Source organism: Seriola aureovittata, chromosome 2 (genome assembly GCF_021018895.1).
Source record: "Seriola aureovittata isolate HTS-2021-v1 ecotype China chromosome 2, ASM2101889v1, whole genome shotgun sequence".
Lineage (NCBI taxonomy): Eukaryota > Metazoa > Chordata > Actinopteri > Carangiformes > Carangidae > Seriola > Seriola aureovittata.
In genome coordinates, this window is record NC_079365.1 from 18,227,111 (window position 1) to 18,244,994 (window position 17,884).

A 17,884-nucleotide genomic window follows, 5' to 3' on the forward strand; every position below is an offset into this window, starting at 1 on the left:
AACGTCACCCTATGCTCTCTTTGGTTCTGTGTCACAGTGGGTTTAATTCATTGTGGGAACTTGAGTTGAGGTATAAAGTTATCACAGTCTGACATACTGAGTCAAATATGTTTTTTCCTCTACAGTTATTTGACTCTTTCTGTGATAACACCCAGGGCTCTGACCTTGATGTCTTTTGCCTTTCTTCTCGTTAGTTGTCCCACAACACCTCCTGCTGGTCATAAACCTACAAACTAAATTTCAAAATTCAAGCCTCAGCATGGCCTGTGTTCCCTCTGGACAGTGGTGGAAGAAGTATTCAAATCCTTTACTTTAGTAAAAGTAGCAATTTACACCATACAAATACATACAATGCAGAATGGCCTCTTAATAGAGCTTGTTTCCAAAAAATATCATATTATTGGGTTATTATTACTGATGTAAACAGCTTTCTAATGTATTTAATCAATGTGGAGACACATGTAACTGCTTTATACCTTTGGCTGCTTTAAACTCTCACAATAAATCATATTTTACTGGCTGATAATATGGTAATTTAAAGTTTAGTATGAATGTCAACTAAATGTAATACAAAATATGTCCTATATTATAAATATTAAGTAGTGCCATGAAATGTTAATACTCCACTACAAGTACCATTTTACTTAACTATGTGCACTTAGTTATTTTCCACCACTGTCTGTCTCAGACTTAGCATAAAAACAATTTTTTTAACCAAATTGCACTGATGTCACCATTATATTTCAGACTACCTATCTTCACAATGAAATGTATAATAATCAAATGAGAAAGCTATAAAAAATTCAAAAAAATTCGGAGGAAATTTCAAAATAATTCTCACATACACCTATAAAAATGGAACGAAATGAAAAGATTCATCAAGCCCTGGAAATATTGCTGCTTTAAATGTCGAAAGTCAAAAGGTTTCCTTGTGAGGTAATTAAAAGTTAAAAGTAAATCTATTTCCCCTCTAATGGACTCACACACAATCTCAAAGCCAACTGCTTTGAGAGAATCAGGGTTATTGCGATGTGTAGTTTTGTAATGGACATGGAATATTTCCTCATTACCAATTCATGCAGCTTATTTCCGCTCGTCAAACTCTGCAAATACATCATTCAGCACAGAGAAGCTCAAACGTCCAAGTGAAGTAACAATAAGCAAAAATGATTGAGTGGATGGGACTTTTTGGGTGGATTTGATCAGTTGCATATTTTATTATTATCATTAAACAAATCATTCTTCGTTTATTATAAGACATGTTCACTTCTACATAAAAATCATTCTGCATACATTAGAAACTTGGGATTTATTTTTAAAACCTGGATCATTATATCTCCTATATAAGCAAAGGAAAATTACAAAAGCAATTAATTAAGAAAACAAATTAGTCATAGATTGGGAAAATCATTTTCACAGGAGACCACATGCACTCATGCAGAGGTCTACCTCTGGTCCAAACAACCCTCATTCTATCATTGCCGTGGTTCATTTTTGGATTTTTTTTTTTTTTTTTTTTTTTACAGACTTTCCTACCATTTAATCAACCAAAACTGTTACTGGATCACCTCCTTAAAGGAAAGTCTATTATCCCTGAACTGGCTCGGAGCAGTTCTCACCACCCCACCCTGGGAAACATTTGCACTGAAACTCAGACTTCATGAATGTTGTCTCGTGTGCACTCATCTGTCCCAAAACTCTGTAGTTCTTCCCCCCATCTGGAGACACCACCTTCCACACAGCAGGGTCGAGATGGAGGTAGGCCGATGACTTCGAGTCCCTCCTCTGACATCTTCCCTTAGAGGAACACACACTCTGGCTGCACATAGTGGCCGCTGATGTTACATTCACCAGGTAAGGACCCAGGAAGTCATCGATGTAGGATTTGACAGCGTTGCATGTTGCCTGAGAGCAGAAAAGAGAACGGAGACTGATGCTTCAAAGAACTGCTAATAAAAGCTTTAACACAGCTTTACATAACGGACACCTTTGTCTGAGTGACAAAAAAGACTTAATGGGCTAATATGCTCAGGTGTAATATGGTAATGCCCTACCAAAAAACAGACCTATATCCCAGCAGGTGAGATGTCATGTGACTTAGATCCCAGCACACTGAGCCTAATTAAACATGCTTTTAGTGGTCTGAACAAATTAGCCATCTGTAGAAAAGCCCCCTCTCAGCAGTTGATCTGTACATCAGCACTTTATCAAAATCATACTGTGAGAGACTCACAGTATGATTTTGACATTGCACTCTTGAGGGAGTAATTGTTTGAGGATAATTCTGGTGATATTTTATATTATTATTATTATTATTATTATTATTAATAATATTATTGTTATTATATGAAAAGACCACAACCAACACTTGATTCTACTAACAAGTATTGTCTGGTTAGCCAAGCACAGCTTATTCCTCTGTGCCATGTCTCCAGTGTTGTCCAAAGACTGTTTAAAACACATGAACACCATGAACATGTACTGTACTTTATTTTGACTCAATCAAACATACACCATCCTGCTGTCGTAAATACTCATAACAGGAGCAGTGGTGTTTTAACCTGCAGCTCAAACAAATGCCATTATTTACTCCCGTTTGAGTAATTGCTAAAAAACACGGTCTCCAGCTGTTTAGAGAATTACTGAGCCTTTCTTTTTTTTAAAGGAAACCGTATATTTGTGATCTGTTATTAGAGGTGTGTGTATTTAGTAGTATAATATGAGCTTTGGGCAGAGATCGAGTTGAGATGAGGTTTTGGTCTTTTCATGGGATTTGTTGACAATATAAAACAGCTTACACACCTTACACACAGTGAGGTGCAGGACAGTGTGAGTTTCAGTTCAAGTCCATCAAAATGATTCTTATTCTTTTCCAGTATGGCATGTTTTATTCACTTAAATGTTTTCAGCTATCTTGATTTCATAACGGTGGTGTCTTGAGTTTATTTTTTCTTCTAGTCAGTTATGAGTCAGTGGTGGTGACTTATAAAATCACCATGGATAATAAGTAAGTAAAATTACATCATCATCGTCCTTTTAGAACAATTTTAGAACAAAGAGAAATATAAGTGACCATAAACACTAAACATTCAACATTACAACTCTTGCAATATTTCATCTTAAACTTTCAAGGCTCACATCTCGATTTATACTATGAAACAGCAAATTCTGCATTCTCTCCCACCGAATTTTTCAAACAAATTTTCTAAAACCACAGTAAATTCAATATTCAGTCTCTTAGAAAAAAACTCTATACTCTATAAGTATAAATAACTCTAACTAACTAATTTCTAAATCAATCTGTAGTTGACCTCAACACACCCTTCCTTTAAAGTTCATGTTCTCAAACATATGTTACCCTGGTAATGGCCAGAGAGCTGAAAGTATTTGGTAAATAAGACCTGATGTACTAGAGATGAGTTGTGTGACCTGTTTTAACTCACATTCTAAAAAAAGAAAAAAACAAAACAATTTCATATGCGTCCGCTCTGATGGTTTCAATATTAGGACCAAAAAGGTGACGGTCAGAAAACCTGAGAGTAAACCAGTCAGTGTAAGCATGGTTTTTATGCAAAGTGACACATACTCGGTTAGTTATTGTACCTGAGATTCAGCGAAAGCGTGGTTGCCCCAGAGGACCACCCCAGCAGATCCTAAAGCAGCACTTTCCCCGATGGTGTAGACCAAGTGCTCCTGCAGGAGGTAAAAAAAAGAGGGGGGTAACAGAAGATACAAAAAATGACAGGTATCTTAAAACAGCATCAAGTTCAAACAACTGCTACTTGCCTGAGAGAGGAAATCTAATGTGTAGGTGTAGACGATGCGAGCGTAGGGGAAAACAGGTGGTGATGATGGAGTGACCTGAGCTCCCACTCTCATGGCCTCCAGGATGCGGTAGTGAGCGTAGAGGAGCACTTCTCTGCCGAGGCCTCGCTGCTCGAGGCTAAGGTAGATGTCAGGATACAGAGCAGAGGAGCTGTTCCACATCCAGAACAGCTCGTTGTTCCTCTTTATCTCCACAGGTGGACACTTCCCTGTGTATTGTGTGCTTTTGTCATAATAGTTGTAGCAGCTGGGAAAACCATAGTAGCCCCACAACCCATTGGGTCTTTTCTCCTGCCCCAGTTTCAGTGTTTCCTCCATGAAGTTCCTCCCTGCTTCCTCAAACTTCACCCTGGCTTCAGCGTTTATCTTTGCAGGGCTCCAGTCCGGATGCCTGGACCTCACTAGTGCTCTTGATGCCTCCCAGTACACCTCCTTACTATCCCAGTTTCTCTCCCATATAGGTCTCCAGCTCTCCCAGTCTATCACAGCAAGGCCCTGGAAATCCCTGTCAGGGATATATTTGCGGATATCTTCAGCGGCAACTCGGAGGTGCTCATCAAGACTGGCGTTCTGCGGGACTCCGCCATTAATGGCCTCTCCTTGGCTGTATCTAGGATACAAACCGAGCTTTTCATCATAAAAGATGGTTATGTTTTCCCCCATGAAGATTTGGTTTTGGTTCTGGACGATGTTGAAGGTCCCCAAGTTGAGGTCCACACCATACCGAGAGAGGCAGCTGGCAGTGGGGGCGTTCCACACAGTGAGGAAAGGCACCTGGGAGAAAGATGATGTTCCCACCTCCAGCCCTGAAACAAGGCTGATCAGATTTAAGAACAACAGGGCTTCGGGACAAAAGGAACCCATGTCTGCAAAAAAGAGAAAGACAGCAATACAAACATTTTAGGACATGGATATTGAAATAACATTTTTTTAAAAGTTGTGAAGCAACCGGAGTCTCGATGATCAAAATACAAAGCGAATAAGGTCTCTTTTCATTTTCAGAATCTAGATTAAATTCCAAGAATTTCAGCTTTTGACTAAACATGTTCTTTTGTTTGTCTGTTAATCTTGTGTGGTTTTCCACAGGTTGCAGTGTAGCTATATTGGAATAAAGTAATAAACTTAAAGTAATACAATAAAAGCTGAATGTATTAGACAAAGCTACAAACACTAACTTACCTAATGAAACACTGGACAAGGATATTGGTATGTACTTGGTTTGACTTGACTGTAGGCCTGGATGTGTAATCAGCAGTCTTATGATCTGAGTGACATGCAGGAAAAGGGGCAGTAACAAAACCAGAACTGCTCACAGGTTTCCCAGCAACCAATCAGAAGAGACATGCAAATCATTTCATGGGACAGACAGATTTAAAGTCACAGGCACTTTTAAACCTCACCCCATCATTATCCTTAACAGTTTTCATTTTGTTTCAATAAAACATGTAAATATAATTAAAGATAAATAGTTTATTAAGGAGGCGTGGAAAGACTACAAGGTTCTACCCTTAATGGCTGTCAAAAAAAGCCATAATGAACTCTTCCACCTCCAAATTTAAATGTATGCTTGCTCAACTCTTAAAAGTAGTAGAAAATAACTCTTGGCTTAACAGCACCCTACAATTACATGGGGAGGGTGGTATGAGGCTCCAGCCTGCAAAATGTCCCTCCCTGACGACTGGCTGGCTTGGCCTCCCCTCTGTGACCAATTGTGACATGTATTTTCCCTGTAGCTTAATTTCTATTGACTGCAACCAACAAAACTATACCTGTATTATCTGAAAACCACATTTAAAACTTTACTGTATCCTCTAACGCTGAAAATATGACACACAAACCATCATCCTTCAGGTTATGTGTTCTGTAACTGGAAATTATAACTGAAGAGAACACAAGAGGTTCAACAAAGAGGTTTATTTACTTGGACAAAAACTCAAAATTTGAGAAAACAGCATGGAGACAGGGGTAATAATGTCAGTAAAACTGTGGAACATACAAAGTGTCAAAATTTGCTCTTTATATTGTGTGTACAATGTTTGTGCTTCTGAAGTCAAATAGCTGCAGACTGTAATTTTTGGCATAAATGGAGTAATGAATGCATTTTAAGAGAAAACTAGTAGTCATGTTTTGGACATAAAAACAATAAAATATCATATAAAACACCTAAAAATACATTCAAATAAATAGTAACACTTTTACTGCCTCCATAAAAAGATGATGAGAGGTCATGTTAAAAAAAGATCAGGCACTTCAAATATATTGTGCTATTACCAGATTTAAGTGCATCAATTCCACTTTCACCACACAGCGACTGACATACGTCAACTCATTCATCACATTTCCTCCAAAAAAACGTGCTCTCTATGAGAAACATGGAATTTGACACCTTGGGAAACAGTGACTGAGAGGAAACCGAGAGCAAAATGTAAACATGGTCATTTCCAGGGAGCCCTCCGTTGTTTAAAAAAAAAAAAAAAAAAGGATTAATAGTAATAAACAAATATAACTTTGCAAATTCCACAGTGTTTCTTATAAAATTTCACTTTGTGCCATCATCATTTTACAGCAACTCACTCCCAAAAACTCTCAACCTGTCATCTTGTATGCTCCTATACTTTGACATACAAAATGCAGCTGTGCCTACTGTATTCATGGTGTATTAGCAGAGGATCAGAGAGATAATCAGTAAGATCACACATTGCAGTGCTGATGCCATAGATTGAGTGGCCGTCCCTCTCTGGTGTAGAGGGTCCGTCTGATCGCAGCCCTCTCCCTGATAGCCGCTGTAGCACTGGCACTGAAAATCAGTTTGAAAACTCGTCGTCGCCGCTTCACCGGTGACTGTCAGCTTGCCTTCCACCCTGGTGATACTGTGGGATCCGGAGTTCAGATGCAAGTAAACATCACTGTCTGGATTTTTGCGCAGACAGCGGCCGTGAGAACCACACAAGGTCTTGCTGCATTGCTCTGCTGCCGTGGAGACGTTGAAGAGGTATTTACTCAGCGGACCCTGTAGATACGCAGCGAGGTCGGAACAGCTGTTCTGGAGAGGAGAAGAAAAATAGATAATCACTCATTCAACTAGGTCAACATTCACAGTCAAACTGTCCTTATCTTTTATTCAGACTTTCATGGATGTGAAGTTCAGGTAACTTTCGAAGTAGATTAAAGGAAACAGCATGAACCTTCTGTGTAATATCAACCCCTCATTTAAAGTATAATGTGGTTATGATGAACTTTACCAGTCTTGTTGATTAATCTTTCTCCATTCATTCTTATTACGTCTGATTGAGCAAAACACATGCAACTCTTATATATATTTGTTGACTCAGGACAAACTGAAAAAATAGAGGCTTGACATGGTGTGCAAGTCTTGACTGCTACTAAGTTTACATTCATAAATCAAAATAACTAATTACAGTTGTGAGGCACCTGCTCACATTCAGTGTAGGTGTGCTGGTTAATCCAAAATAAAGACAAACAGGAATCACATTCATCAGAAAGGATGTTTAAAATGTACCACTACTCCTTCACTATAACACAAAGATCATATGGATGGAATATTTCCATATTCATATCATTGTTTTGTTTGAAATGACACTGATCAACCTCTTGGCAAAACAAATTATGGAATAAAGAGACGTTGCTCCAATAAATGTCTGTCTGTACATCTTGTGCTTTTTTTGCTCTTCCTGTGAATATTAGTCCACTGAAGATTTCAAACAAAAGCAAATCAACCAAAATCATTTTCTCTCATTTCTGTCAGTTTAAGTGAATGCAAGATATAGACTGAAAACACCATACTGCAAAAACTGGTTTTTCACAACTGGGAACAACACAACTGTTTATGGCTGATTTCAAGATTTTTTTTACCGAAAATGAGATCCAAGTACCTATCAGCCTAAATGTGACACTCATGTGACTCAAGTCGCTATCTTTGAACTGGAGCCCTGAGGAATAACTGTTAGTTCTCAAATGACTGCACACATGACAGGCAAGAGCAGCAGGTCAAAGCTTACCAGATGATGACGTTTGTGGCCAAATTTGTGAGTTGTGTCTTGAGTGATTAATGTGTTTCATAATTAGGGTGTGGATGCTTACTTTGCTGCTTGCATAGCCTGCCTCTCCCCACAGGATGATTCCAGCTGCTCCCAAAGCCACACTCTCCCCGATGGTGGAGACAAGGTCAGTCTGTAAAAGATGATACAGCATTTAAACCCTATCGTATTTAACCTTTTACATTAGTAAAAATACAGGTCAAACTGAGGGAAAATACACTGTTAAGTATCACTTTACCAAGGTCAAAATGTTAATGGGTCATAAGCTACTGTATGTCAAATACATCACCAGCTCTTATCTGTTCATTCTCCCATAAGGAAACAGTCTATAGGGTGTTAGCGAGAATTTCAACTTGACCAACACCCATCCTGCCTTCTCCTCACAAATGAGAGGTATTGAGGTGTCCGTCTGCTACCAGAACAGGAAAGGACTGTGGCTGCCGATAAGGAAAAGCAGAGAGCTATAGCTCCATGCAGCATGCACTGATCAGAGAGAAAGAGAGATGGGAGTGTGTGGTAGTGCTGAATGTTAGAGCCACAGTGTGATTTAGAGTTAACAAAAAAGCCCATATCCCCTGCTTCAGAAATGTTTAGTATCATACATGACCGACAGTGCACAGGAACACATTAGTCATTTTAAAGTTCACAAGAACACTGTGTGGTTAAAAAAGAAAGAAAGAGAACCCAGATTCATGACCGGCAGAGTTTCTAAAGTTAGAGCGTCACCTCAGTCAGCTGTTCCATGGAGTTGGCGTAGGTGGGCCGGGTGTACACAAAGACAGGACGTGCCAACCCATCGCCTGATGATGCCAAACGCATCCCCTCCTTCACTCGGTTCCGGACGAACTGCCGTCCGGATGCCGAGGAGCGCAGCACAGTGCCCATGTAGATGGAGGGAAAGAGGGCCGTGCTCTCAGTCCACAACCATTTCAGCTGCTCGTTGCGAGCCACCTCCACATCAGGACAGCGCCCTGTGTAGTTCTCCAGAGTGCGCCTGTAGTCGTGGTTGTAGCAGTCAGGGAACAGGTAGAACCCCCACAACTGGTTGGGCATCAGGTTCTTGGCTTGCTTGAGAGTCCCGAGCATGAACTTTCTAGCGGACATCTCAAACTCCTGCTGGGCTACTTTTCCCACCTGCTCTGGAGACCATGTTGGGTTCTTCTGGCGCACCAACTCACGAGAATGTCTGCGGTAAACATCTTTGTTTTCCCAGTTACGTATCCAGAGTGGGCGCCACTCCTCCCAGTCAATAACTGCCAGGCCCTTGGCCCCTGATTCACGTATATACTTCCGCACACTCTCCGGCATCTTCGCCAGGTGCTGTGAGAGGCTGGCCACCTGTGGCAGTCCCCCGTTCACTGGTGTTTCATCTTGCTCAAAGTAGGGGTACAAGCCCAGGCGGTCCTTATAGAAGATGGTGAGGTTCTGCTTGACAAAGGCCTCATTGGGTGAGGCCACGATCTGGAATTGGTCGAGCTGAAAATGAATGCCATGCCTTGGGGCACAGTCCTCAGTCGGGGCATTCCAAGCAAGGAGCAAAGGCTTTTGGGAATACAGCGGCCATCTTGTGGGTTTCAGTCCCAGAGCACAGAGGCAGTCCCACAGTAGAACAATCAGCAACAGCACCTTACAGTCACACAGAGTCCAGTGCAACATGTCTTCAGATGTGGATCAACAGAAAGGACCGTCACTCTCAGCTCTACAAGTCACAGAGGAGATTGAAATTTTGTTTTTTTAGTTTATTTTTCATATTAACTGTCATTCCTCAGTACATTCGTTCATGAAGTCACCATTTCAAAAAGAAATAAAGAGTTTGTACAAATATGCTGATGTGTTCAGTGCAATTTTGTTATAGTTTTGTGCACTAAATGGAAACAACCAAACCTGCACTCACAGGGGTTGCACAGATAAATAATCACAACAAACCCTAGATGGATTTGATATTTTATTTATAGAAAGCGTCTTTTTATGTATGAGTGCAGAACACCTGAGGCTTTCTCTTATATGTCTTCAGATGTGACTTGACCAAGGACTGTCACTCTGCTCTACAACAGAGATTGAAATGTAGTTGTTCTACTTAAGTAAAGGTAGAAATAAAAGCCCTGCATTCAAAACTTCACCTGAGTACTCAAAATAAAGTACTCACAATGCAGAATGACCCTTTTCAGAAAGATATTTATCATATGACTGGAGGATCATTATTGATGCATTCATTGTACATCAGTTTACTATTGCAGCTGGTCAAGCAGTATAATGTACTGCTGTGTAGCTTAATCCATATAAATACGTTTGGATAATTGTATTCACTAGTTGATTATATTTTGTGTTAATCATCTGAATAATTAGTAACTAATGCTGGCAAATAAATGTAGGAGTAAGAAGTACCATATTCAAAAGTATAAATTAACATAGAAAGGAAATACTCAGGTAAAGTATAGGTACCTAAAAATTGTATTGAAGTACAGTACTTGAATAAATGTACTTTATTACTATTTTCCAGTGGTTACCAGTAATAATCTAAATTCAAAGCTTAAATTACATTAACGTTTTGTTGTACTTAACTATCTGTATATAATCAATGCTACATGAATCATGAATTTCCCCTAGGGGATCAATAAAGTATGTATCTATTCCTCTATCTACAAACAACCTGGATAAACAATGACAAAAATGCACTTCGTTTTCGTCTTTATTTACTAAAAGCACCTTCCCATAGTTGTGAGTGTAGATTTCTAATGCTCTTCAAGCTGTATGGGCTTCAACGTATAACCATTTCTGTTACATAAATCGACTTCAATTGCATTTTACTGTTGGACCGTTTTCTTTAGCAATGAATGAGCAAAACGACAAGTAAAAGCAAAGTTAATTCACACAAGCCTCCTCCCTGCAGCTGGACAAACTTACCTTTCCTGGCAGACTGAAGCATTCCCAAAAAGCAGAAGCCTGCTACTTTAAGCCGCGTTTTTTTTTGTCGCCTCAAAACAAATTGGAAAAACTCAAAGTGAACATTGTCTTTGGAGTGAGAAAATGACGATAGAGATTTTGTTTTTTAACAAGGGCATGCGTTGCTTAGCGATATCTTTTAAACACGGCTCTCGGTCTTCCTTCCGTCAGTGAAGTGAAGAAACTGAAGTTACCCCCTGCGATGTTGTCAGTCGCCACTCGCCTACTCCGAGTGCCAAACCACTTTCAGGATGTTCCATTTACACTGCGAACACGGGGGGGGGAGGAGTGGCGAAGCAAACGGGAAATCTGAACACCTCCGTCCGCGTGTCTAATGTGGTACAGAAACGTCTTTCTTCAGCTCAAGTCTACACTTAACTCCAGGTATCAGTTAAGTCAGTCTTGGCTTTGATTTTGTAATGTGTATGTGTGGGGTTTTTTTTTTTTAAGATACTCCCTTTGTTCCGGCACAGCTCTGAATGAATCAGTCCAAGAAGTTTGCCACCACGCCGTGAAACAGATACACTGTACCGAGCAATGTCAAGATTCATAGGAGGTCACAGCGGGCCAGGATGCCACATCCCTAAAAATAAGATCATGCCCACAATCTGATTACTGTGTTCCGGTGACCTTCCTACATTACAATTATTTGTAGCCTATAAATAATATGGTATTTAGAAATAATGTGAGGACTTCATTTCACTCTGGAGACATGCAAGGATGCCTTTTGGTACTGCAAACTTGATTCAAATGCCAAGTGTTTGACTATAACATATCCAAATACTGTAGAGCTAAATGAAAGACAAAAAAAACAGCCTTAGTTAAAGAGGAAGTTACATGATGTGATTTCATCTGATTTGACGGACGGGTGGAAAATAATCAATCTGTCATAGGATTCAAATTTGTATATTGTGAAATTATGATTAGAAGGTGGAAATAGCTTTCAAGCACAGCACTTCAAATAGAAGAAGAGACAGACAGAAACACACACTGTATCTCTCATGAAATAACTTTGGCAGATGGTATGTTAATGCACAACCCCACTGCCGACAATAAGATTATTTAAAAAATACCTTTAAACCTGTTCCCAAAAACAAATTCAAAAACAGTGTTTGGATTGAGGAATCAAATTAAACTGCTGAACCTTTACTTTTACTCCAAAACGATTCTTTGGGAAATACTGTATTTTTACCTCACTGAAGTACACGTCCCTAGTTATATTACACCACTTACTACGTTAAAATAACACTTATACCCAGAGCTGCAACAGTCTCAGATAAACCATTCTTCGTAATAATAATAATCATAATAATTATGTTTCTTGTATACTTGAGGACATGTTTCTGATAATTCATTTTATTTTGGTCAAAAGACGAATGTAGGTTTTCTAGTTTCAATGAACTTCTTTGACACTGATGTGTTGCCACTTAAGTGAAGGATTTTTATGTTTTTTTTCCACTAATGCTCTGAGCATACTCCAGACAGTGGGCACAAGGCATCTGGCATACAGATGTCACTGCTGCCTGAGGCATGTGGTGACAGCGACTGGCAATGGCTCCGAGTACCCCATACTGTCAAAGTACCCCATACTGTCATCACCAGTAAAATGGGTGTTTGAGCCCAGAAGTCCTTGAGTGGGTTTTGAAGAATGGTGTTCATCTGAAAGTTAGACATTTCCCTTGCACATACACGTGAGCTTAAGGATGTCCGAGCACATGATCGGGGTGAAGTGGGGGCCTGGAAGTGAGATGTTTTCCTGTGTCAGAGTCGATTCCGCCATTTGTTTTCCAAGCTTTGCTGACTCACTTCACCATGTCATCAGTTTTTTTTCTTTTTCTCTCTCTCCCCCTCTGTCTCTGCAGTTTGTTTGAGGAAAATGTAGAGCATGTGAATGAAGAGGGAGGGAAAGGAACAAAGGAATGGCTCGCTTTCCCTGTGGTCTCATCTTCCTTTTGACCTCTGTCTCCTGAACATTACATCAGCAGAAGTCAGGGACCATCAGGAAGCGAAAACAATGGCAGGGAAACTGGAAACACAGTTTGCCGCTTTCAATGTGCGTAACAAACACTTACAGAATTGCGATACTTTCGGGTAATCATGTGAATTGGTAAATTGGGATGAGGGGAATTTCATTGGAACAGGTTTGACCTTAATGAGTCAAGTAAAATATGGGTGAGAAGTGCCTAAACACACCTTGAGGCCCTGAAAATGCACTCTTAAACTGACTTGTACTGACCTAAACTAAACTCATGTGGCTTTATGTATCAATAAGATACACAGGACATTACCATCATTCATTCAGTTCAGTACTCTGTTGGTCACATGCAGTGTGTAGGATCACACTGCACCACAGTAATAAGTAAAATAATCCAACTAAACTCTGATACAATGGGCCACAGTAAGCGCTGCTATTTCATTTTAAACCACTACAGCTTGTTAAATTAATCTTTTACTACTTATACTTCAAAGCATGTTTTAGTTCTTTTTCAAGGCTGTCGATAATTTCATAATGACTATCTCTCCCAACCACAGCCACATGGACAACGTTTCCCAGTATAAACACATTGTACACATAAGAGAACACACTGCATAGACCAGAACACTATTATACAGTGTCATATTGCTGAAGATTGTATGGTTTTAAGAGAAAGGGTACATCCTTCTAATGCAGGCCGGACTTTTAGCAAAACATCAAAGACCAGTGGAGGGGAAATACATCAAAGTGTTTGACCTCTGGCCCAAAAACACACCCAGCCACATTCCACACAATTACAGACACCAGAGAATGTCAGCACAGGAAGCCCTACCCATTTATCGTAGAGATGTGTCATCTGTAATATGTTTACATTGCCATTAAAGTTTGATAATGTGCCAACTGGCAACACCAACCTTATAGAGTCATGATTTAAATCTTTTGAGTTTTTACCTCAAACATCACATTTAATTATATCTTCAGTCTTTTGGAAAGTCTAACTGTGCAGGATTATCATTGAAAGTGAGAAAACTTTTTGGTACAACAAACATCACATCCCAACTCATTAAAGTTAGCACAGGTAAGGATTCCTGCTGCCATCTAGAGGGTGTATGCCCTACATGTTATTGAAGTGTAAATTAATTATGTGTTTCAAAATAAAGTCTGCAGATTACCCTCATCTTGGCGAGAACAGGGAATTAAGGAAGGGGGAAAAAAATAAAAAAAATCTGGTTTCAGATGCACACCACAGCCTTACCTCTCAGCAAGGCAGAGTGAAATTCAAGAAGGCAATGAGGAAAAGCTAAAAATAAGACAGAATCTGGAGATGTCAGGGTTATACTTAGAGCTGTCATGGAAGTACAAGAAAGGCTGGTGACATGTTTAAAAGTTACCACTTGATTGAATGAGCTAAAATTATTGCACCATGTGTACATTGAGTTTTTAATCTAAAACTGAAGTTCTTTCTGGATATCTGGCAGCTGGTACTTAAATAATTTGACATTTTGGGAACTACATTTATTCACTTTTTAGAATAAATGAGAAGATCAATACCAATCTTGTGTCTGAGTGTTCAATATGAAGCTAAGCCAGAATCTGGTTAGCTTAGCTTAGCATAAAGACGAAACAGAGGGCAACACCTAGCCTGGCTCTGTCCAAAGATAACACTATTAAAGCTCACTAATTAACTTGTTATATCTTGTTTGTTTAATCTGTCCAAAAACCAAAGACAGACATGAGAATGACAACGTTATCAACTTTCTTATGTAACTCTTGGCAAAACAAATGCATAATTTCTGAAATGTTGAGGTATGCCTTTAAATGGTAGGCTTCTCATCAGTTTACAACCAAAGAAGGAAGTACAGGACCAAAAAGGCAAATGTTGTTATGGTTACACAGATACTGCATACTACCTATGACAAAAAATTTCTTGACTCAAGACATTCAGCTCAGTAAACCATTTATTCAAGTATTTCCAACTAAGAAATCTGAAATTATTTACAGTACATTATGTTCACTAGTGCAGGTCTGAGCTCCGGTAACTGAGACACACTCAGACATGACAATACAGAACGTGACCATATATACAATAAATTTCACAATCCTTCATTTTCCTACCCTGTAATTACATCTTCCATCCCGCTTTCACACATTGACTCAAACAAACCTAAGTGCACACATGTACATATACAAAGATACATACAGAGTCTAACACTCTATGTCTCGCGGAAGGCATAAACCGTTCCAGCCTTTTCACATCAAGGATGTTTTTCCCTGCAAAAAACTCACAAGAGAAATACAACTTAATTTGATGTATTCTCTAAAACTGCTTACATATCAGCTGGGTAGTGGAAACACAACCTGTACCATCACTACTTTTGTGAATATCAAAATATGGATTTTAGTAAAGAGGACACTCTGACCATAGCTGAATTCAAATGTATAACATTTCATTCAATATGTCAATTGAATATGACAGTTTGAATTTTCCTCTTTCTCTCCAGACCACAGTTTCAGTCTCGATCCTGGTTGGAAAAAGACTTTGCTCTGAAATGAGTACCTGTGGCTGCACCTCATAGTAGATCAGCCCTGTGCAATGGTTCACACCTCACAGAGGACGATGGGGAAATCTACATGTATACAGGGGTGGTCGAGCTTTATGATTCCCTGAAAGATAAAACAAACAATATCCAAGATGAACTGAAATGACAATTCTGATAAAACACCCCTGACCCACATCATCATTTTGACCCAAACTAACCTGTGGAATCAAATTTTTCTGGATCCTCTTCAACTTGGATTTTTTTCTACCATTTTTTGTCACCACTGTCTCCTCATAGAATTCATGGGCAAGGTCACCGTCCTCATCGTAGTATAAAGAACTGCCAACACAGCAAATAAACATCAGTTTGGAACTACATGTCAGATGAGGAAACTTTTTGAACCATAATGGGTCAGTTCACCCAAAACACAAACTTTCTCTCTTACCTCCAGTGCTGTCTAAGCATGCAGTTAGTTTGAAGTTTTGAAATGCCCACCACTAGCTAATACAACTCACATCTGAGTGTTTTTAACTGTTACTGATCACTTAATACTAACATATGTCTTGATATGTTCAATATTTTTTGAGTTTTAATGAAGTCTAAGTACGTGTTTTCTCTGCCATGTACATTTTTTAACTGTCCCACTTGGGGTGGATAACGTTGCCGAATTGATCGGTGTTTAAAAACCACAGATATTTTACACACTTAACTGCGGACTGGTTTTATTGAGACCATTTTTTCAAAACAAAAACATTTCCAAAGAAAACTGCTGATAGCAGCTGAGCAGTTACAAAGGATATTCTGTTTGGGGAAACCTGGTGACGTTGTGGTTAAGGCCCTGGTTTATGGCCACTCAGGAACCTTTGTTGCATGTCATTCACCATACCTATCCTGCCTCATTTAGTGTCAGCTCTCTACTTTCAACTTTATAATAGAGTCATAAAATGCCTCTATTATAGAGCTGTTCAACTTAAATTGTATTTGGGTGTCAGAAATCTCAGAGATGGACATCTCACAAAAACCAAAGTTATCTGCATGGATACAGACCATTAAGCATACATGGGAAAATGTATTGCGATTTGGGTGACCCAGCCCTTTACCATTTTCCAATGATGTGTTATTTACCTCCTCCTGGTAAAAACAAATGGTGTTGCATTTCTTGAACCTTTGAGACGGGCCAAAGACTGCTCGTTCCCATCACTGGCTGAATCACCTCCAGCTCCACTGCCTGAGAAAGGCCAGACTCCTTTGGCTTTGGATCCACTTCCTCCCATTCTTAGAGGTAAGGCATAGTTAGTCTTCAATTAAAGCTTTCAATCTGGTTGGTGGCCAGAAGCTCTCAATTCCTCACCAAAGCCACGATCTGAGGAGAGAAAGTGCGAAAAGAAAGGACACATTCCCCATCAGACTTGACTTTCACTGCATGATAGTGTTTAGTTGTGTGACTACTTGTGTAACTCTCCAAACCACTGTAAAGCACCAGTTGTTTAGTGACTATTTAGTAGTTAGATCTAATATATTTTTGATGAATAACTACAAAATACACTGGGTTTAATGCAGTAGCGCTACTGTCAGTGTGATGAATACCAGCTTTACCCTGGAAAACTGATTTTAACTGGCCTCTCGAGCTTAATTTACATTAAAATACTGTACACATGCAGTATAAACTCATTAAATATTTCTGAAGCGTCAGGTTTATGTTTTATAGACTGCTTCGTTATGCTAGCTTTTCAGGAAGCTATCTAGCTAACCGTCTGGGCCAAACGTAAATCAAGCTAGAAAAGCAAGTCACCTGATTCATAACTTAAATAAAATTTCTATATCAACTTATACACACAGATATCGTTTTTATACCTGATACATGCAGTCTGTATGTCATAAAAGCCACTGTTAGATATCAGGTCAATGCGGCTAATAATAACTCGCTGACGGTACCTGCACGTTTAGGTGAGTTAGCCTGTTAGCTTCTGCCACTGACGCACTAGCTAGACGAAGCAGAGCTGTGTCTCCAAAACACTCACGGAAATATTGTCCTAGACGACCAAAAGAGTACTGCTGAAATGAACTTCTGATTAATATCCTACCGTGTCACACAGTCATGTCCTGTCATAACTTTTCGCCACCATCTAGGTTAAGCTAGCGTTAGCTGTTTTGGTCCTTGCTATGAGGTGATCAGCTGATCTAACAGACCGGCGGCAGCTGAACAGTTCTTCTTCGTCTGTAAAACAGCAGCTGACATCTAAGAAGTTGCATTACTGCCATCGATCGGCATCAGTCAGTACCTACATTATCCGGACTGTTAAATCTTTTCCATCAGTCCTATTTCCCGCAAGATCATCGTCTCAGATTTATTAATGTAAATAATGGCCAGATAAAAATGCATTTAACTGTACTTCTAAAGTATGAATTGTTTTGATTGTTTAATGGGCATTAATATATGGAAGCCCATGCTGAATATGGAAAAGATTATAAAATAATATTTTACTTTTAGATCCATAAGAATAAGATATTTTATCAATCATTTATATGTGATATCTGAAAAA

The 17,884-nt window shown here is 39.4% G+C and overlaps 3 protein-coding genes across 6 annotated transcripts; all 3 read right to left on the reverse strand.

Moving 5' to 3' along the window:
• Positions 1-1,185: 1,185 nt before the first annotated feature.
• hyal1 (hyaluronidase 1) lies at positions 1,186-5,113 on the reverse strand. The gene is made up of 4 exons (XM_056364954.1): positions 5,005-5,113; positions 3,787-4,691; positions 3,604-3,693; positions 1,186-1,905 (listed from the first exon to the last, which is right to left on the reverse strand). The coding sequence occupies exons 2-4, from the start codon at positions 4,687-4,689 to the stop codon at positions 1,588-1,590; spliced, it is 1,311 nt and encodes a 436-aa protein (XP_056220929.1). The 5' UTR covers positions 4,690-4,691; positions 5,005-5,113; the 3' UTR covers positions 1,186-1,587.
• Positions 5,114-5,724: 611 nt separating this feature from the next.
• On the reverse strand, positions 5,725-11,035 carry hyal2a (hyaluronidase 2a). Its single transcript, XM_056392661.1, has 4 exons — positions 10,788-11,035; positions 8,610-9,582; positions 7,927-8,016; positions 5,725-6,868 (listed from the first exon to the last, which is right to left on the reverse strand). Exons 2-4 carry the CDS (start codon positions 9,537-9,539, stop codon positions 6,485-6,487), a joined length of 1,404 nt encoding a protein of 467 aa, XP_056248636.1. The 5' UTR covers positions 9,540-9,582; positions 10,788-11,035; the 3' UTR covers positions 5,725-6,484.
• A 3,706-nt stretch (positions 11,036-14,741) lies between these two features.
• Positions 14,742-17,580, reverse strand: tusc2a (tumor suppressor 2, mitochondrial calcium regulator a). 4 transcript variants are annotated; one of them, XM_056392702.1, is made up of 4 exons: positions 17,426-17,580; positions 16,467-16,704; positions 15,560-15,680; positions 14,742-15,465 (listed from the first exon to the last, which is right to left on the reverse strand). In XM_056392702.1, the coding sequence occupies exons 2-4, from the start codon at positions 16,613-16,615 to the stop codon at positions 15,400-15,402; spliced, it is 336 nt and encodes a 111-aa protein (XP_056248677.1). In that variant the 5' UTR covers positions 16,616-16,704; positions 17,426-17,580; the 3' UTR covers positions 14,742-15,399. The 4 variants fall into 4 exon arrangements, with proteins under 4 accessions (XP_056248677.1, XP_056248686.1, XP_056248669.1 ...); XM_056392711.1 differs by having other exon boundaries at positions 17,363-17,552; XM_056392694.1 differs by having other exon boundaries at positions 17,277-17,552.
• Positions 17,581-17,884: the final 304 nt, after the last annotated feature.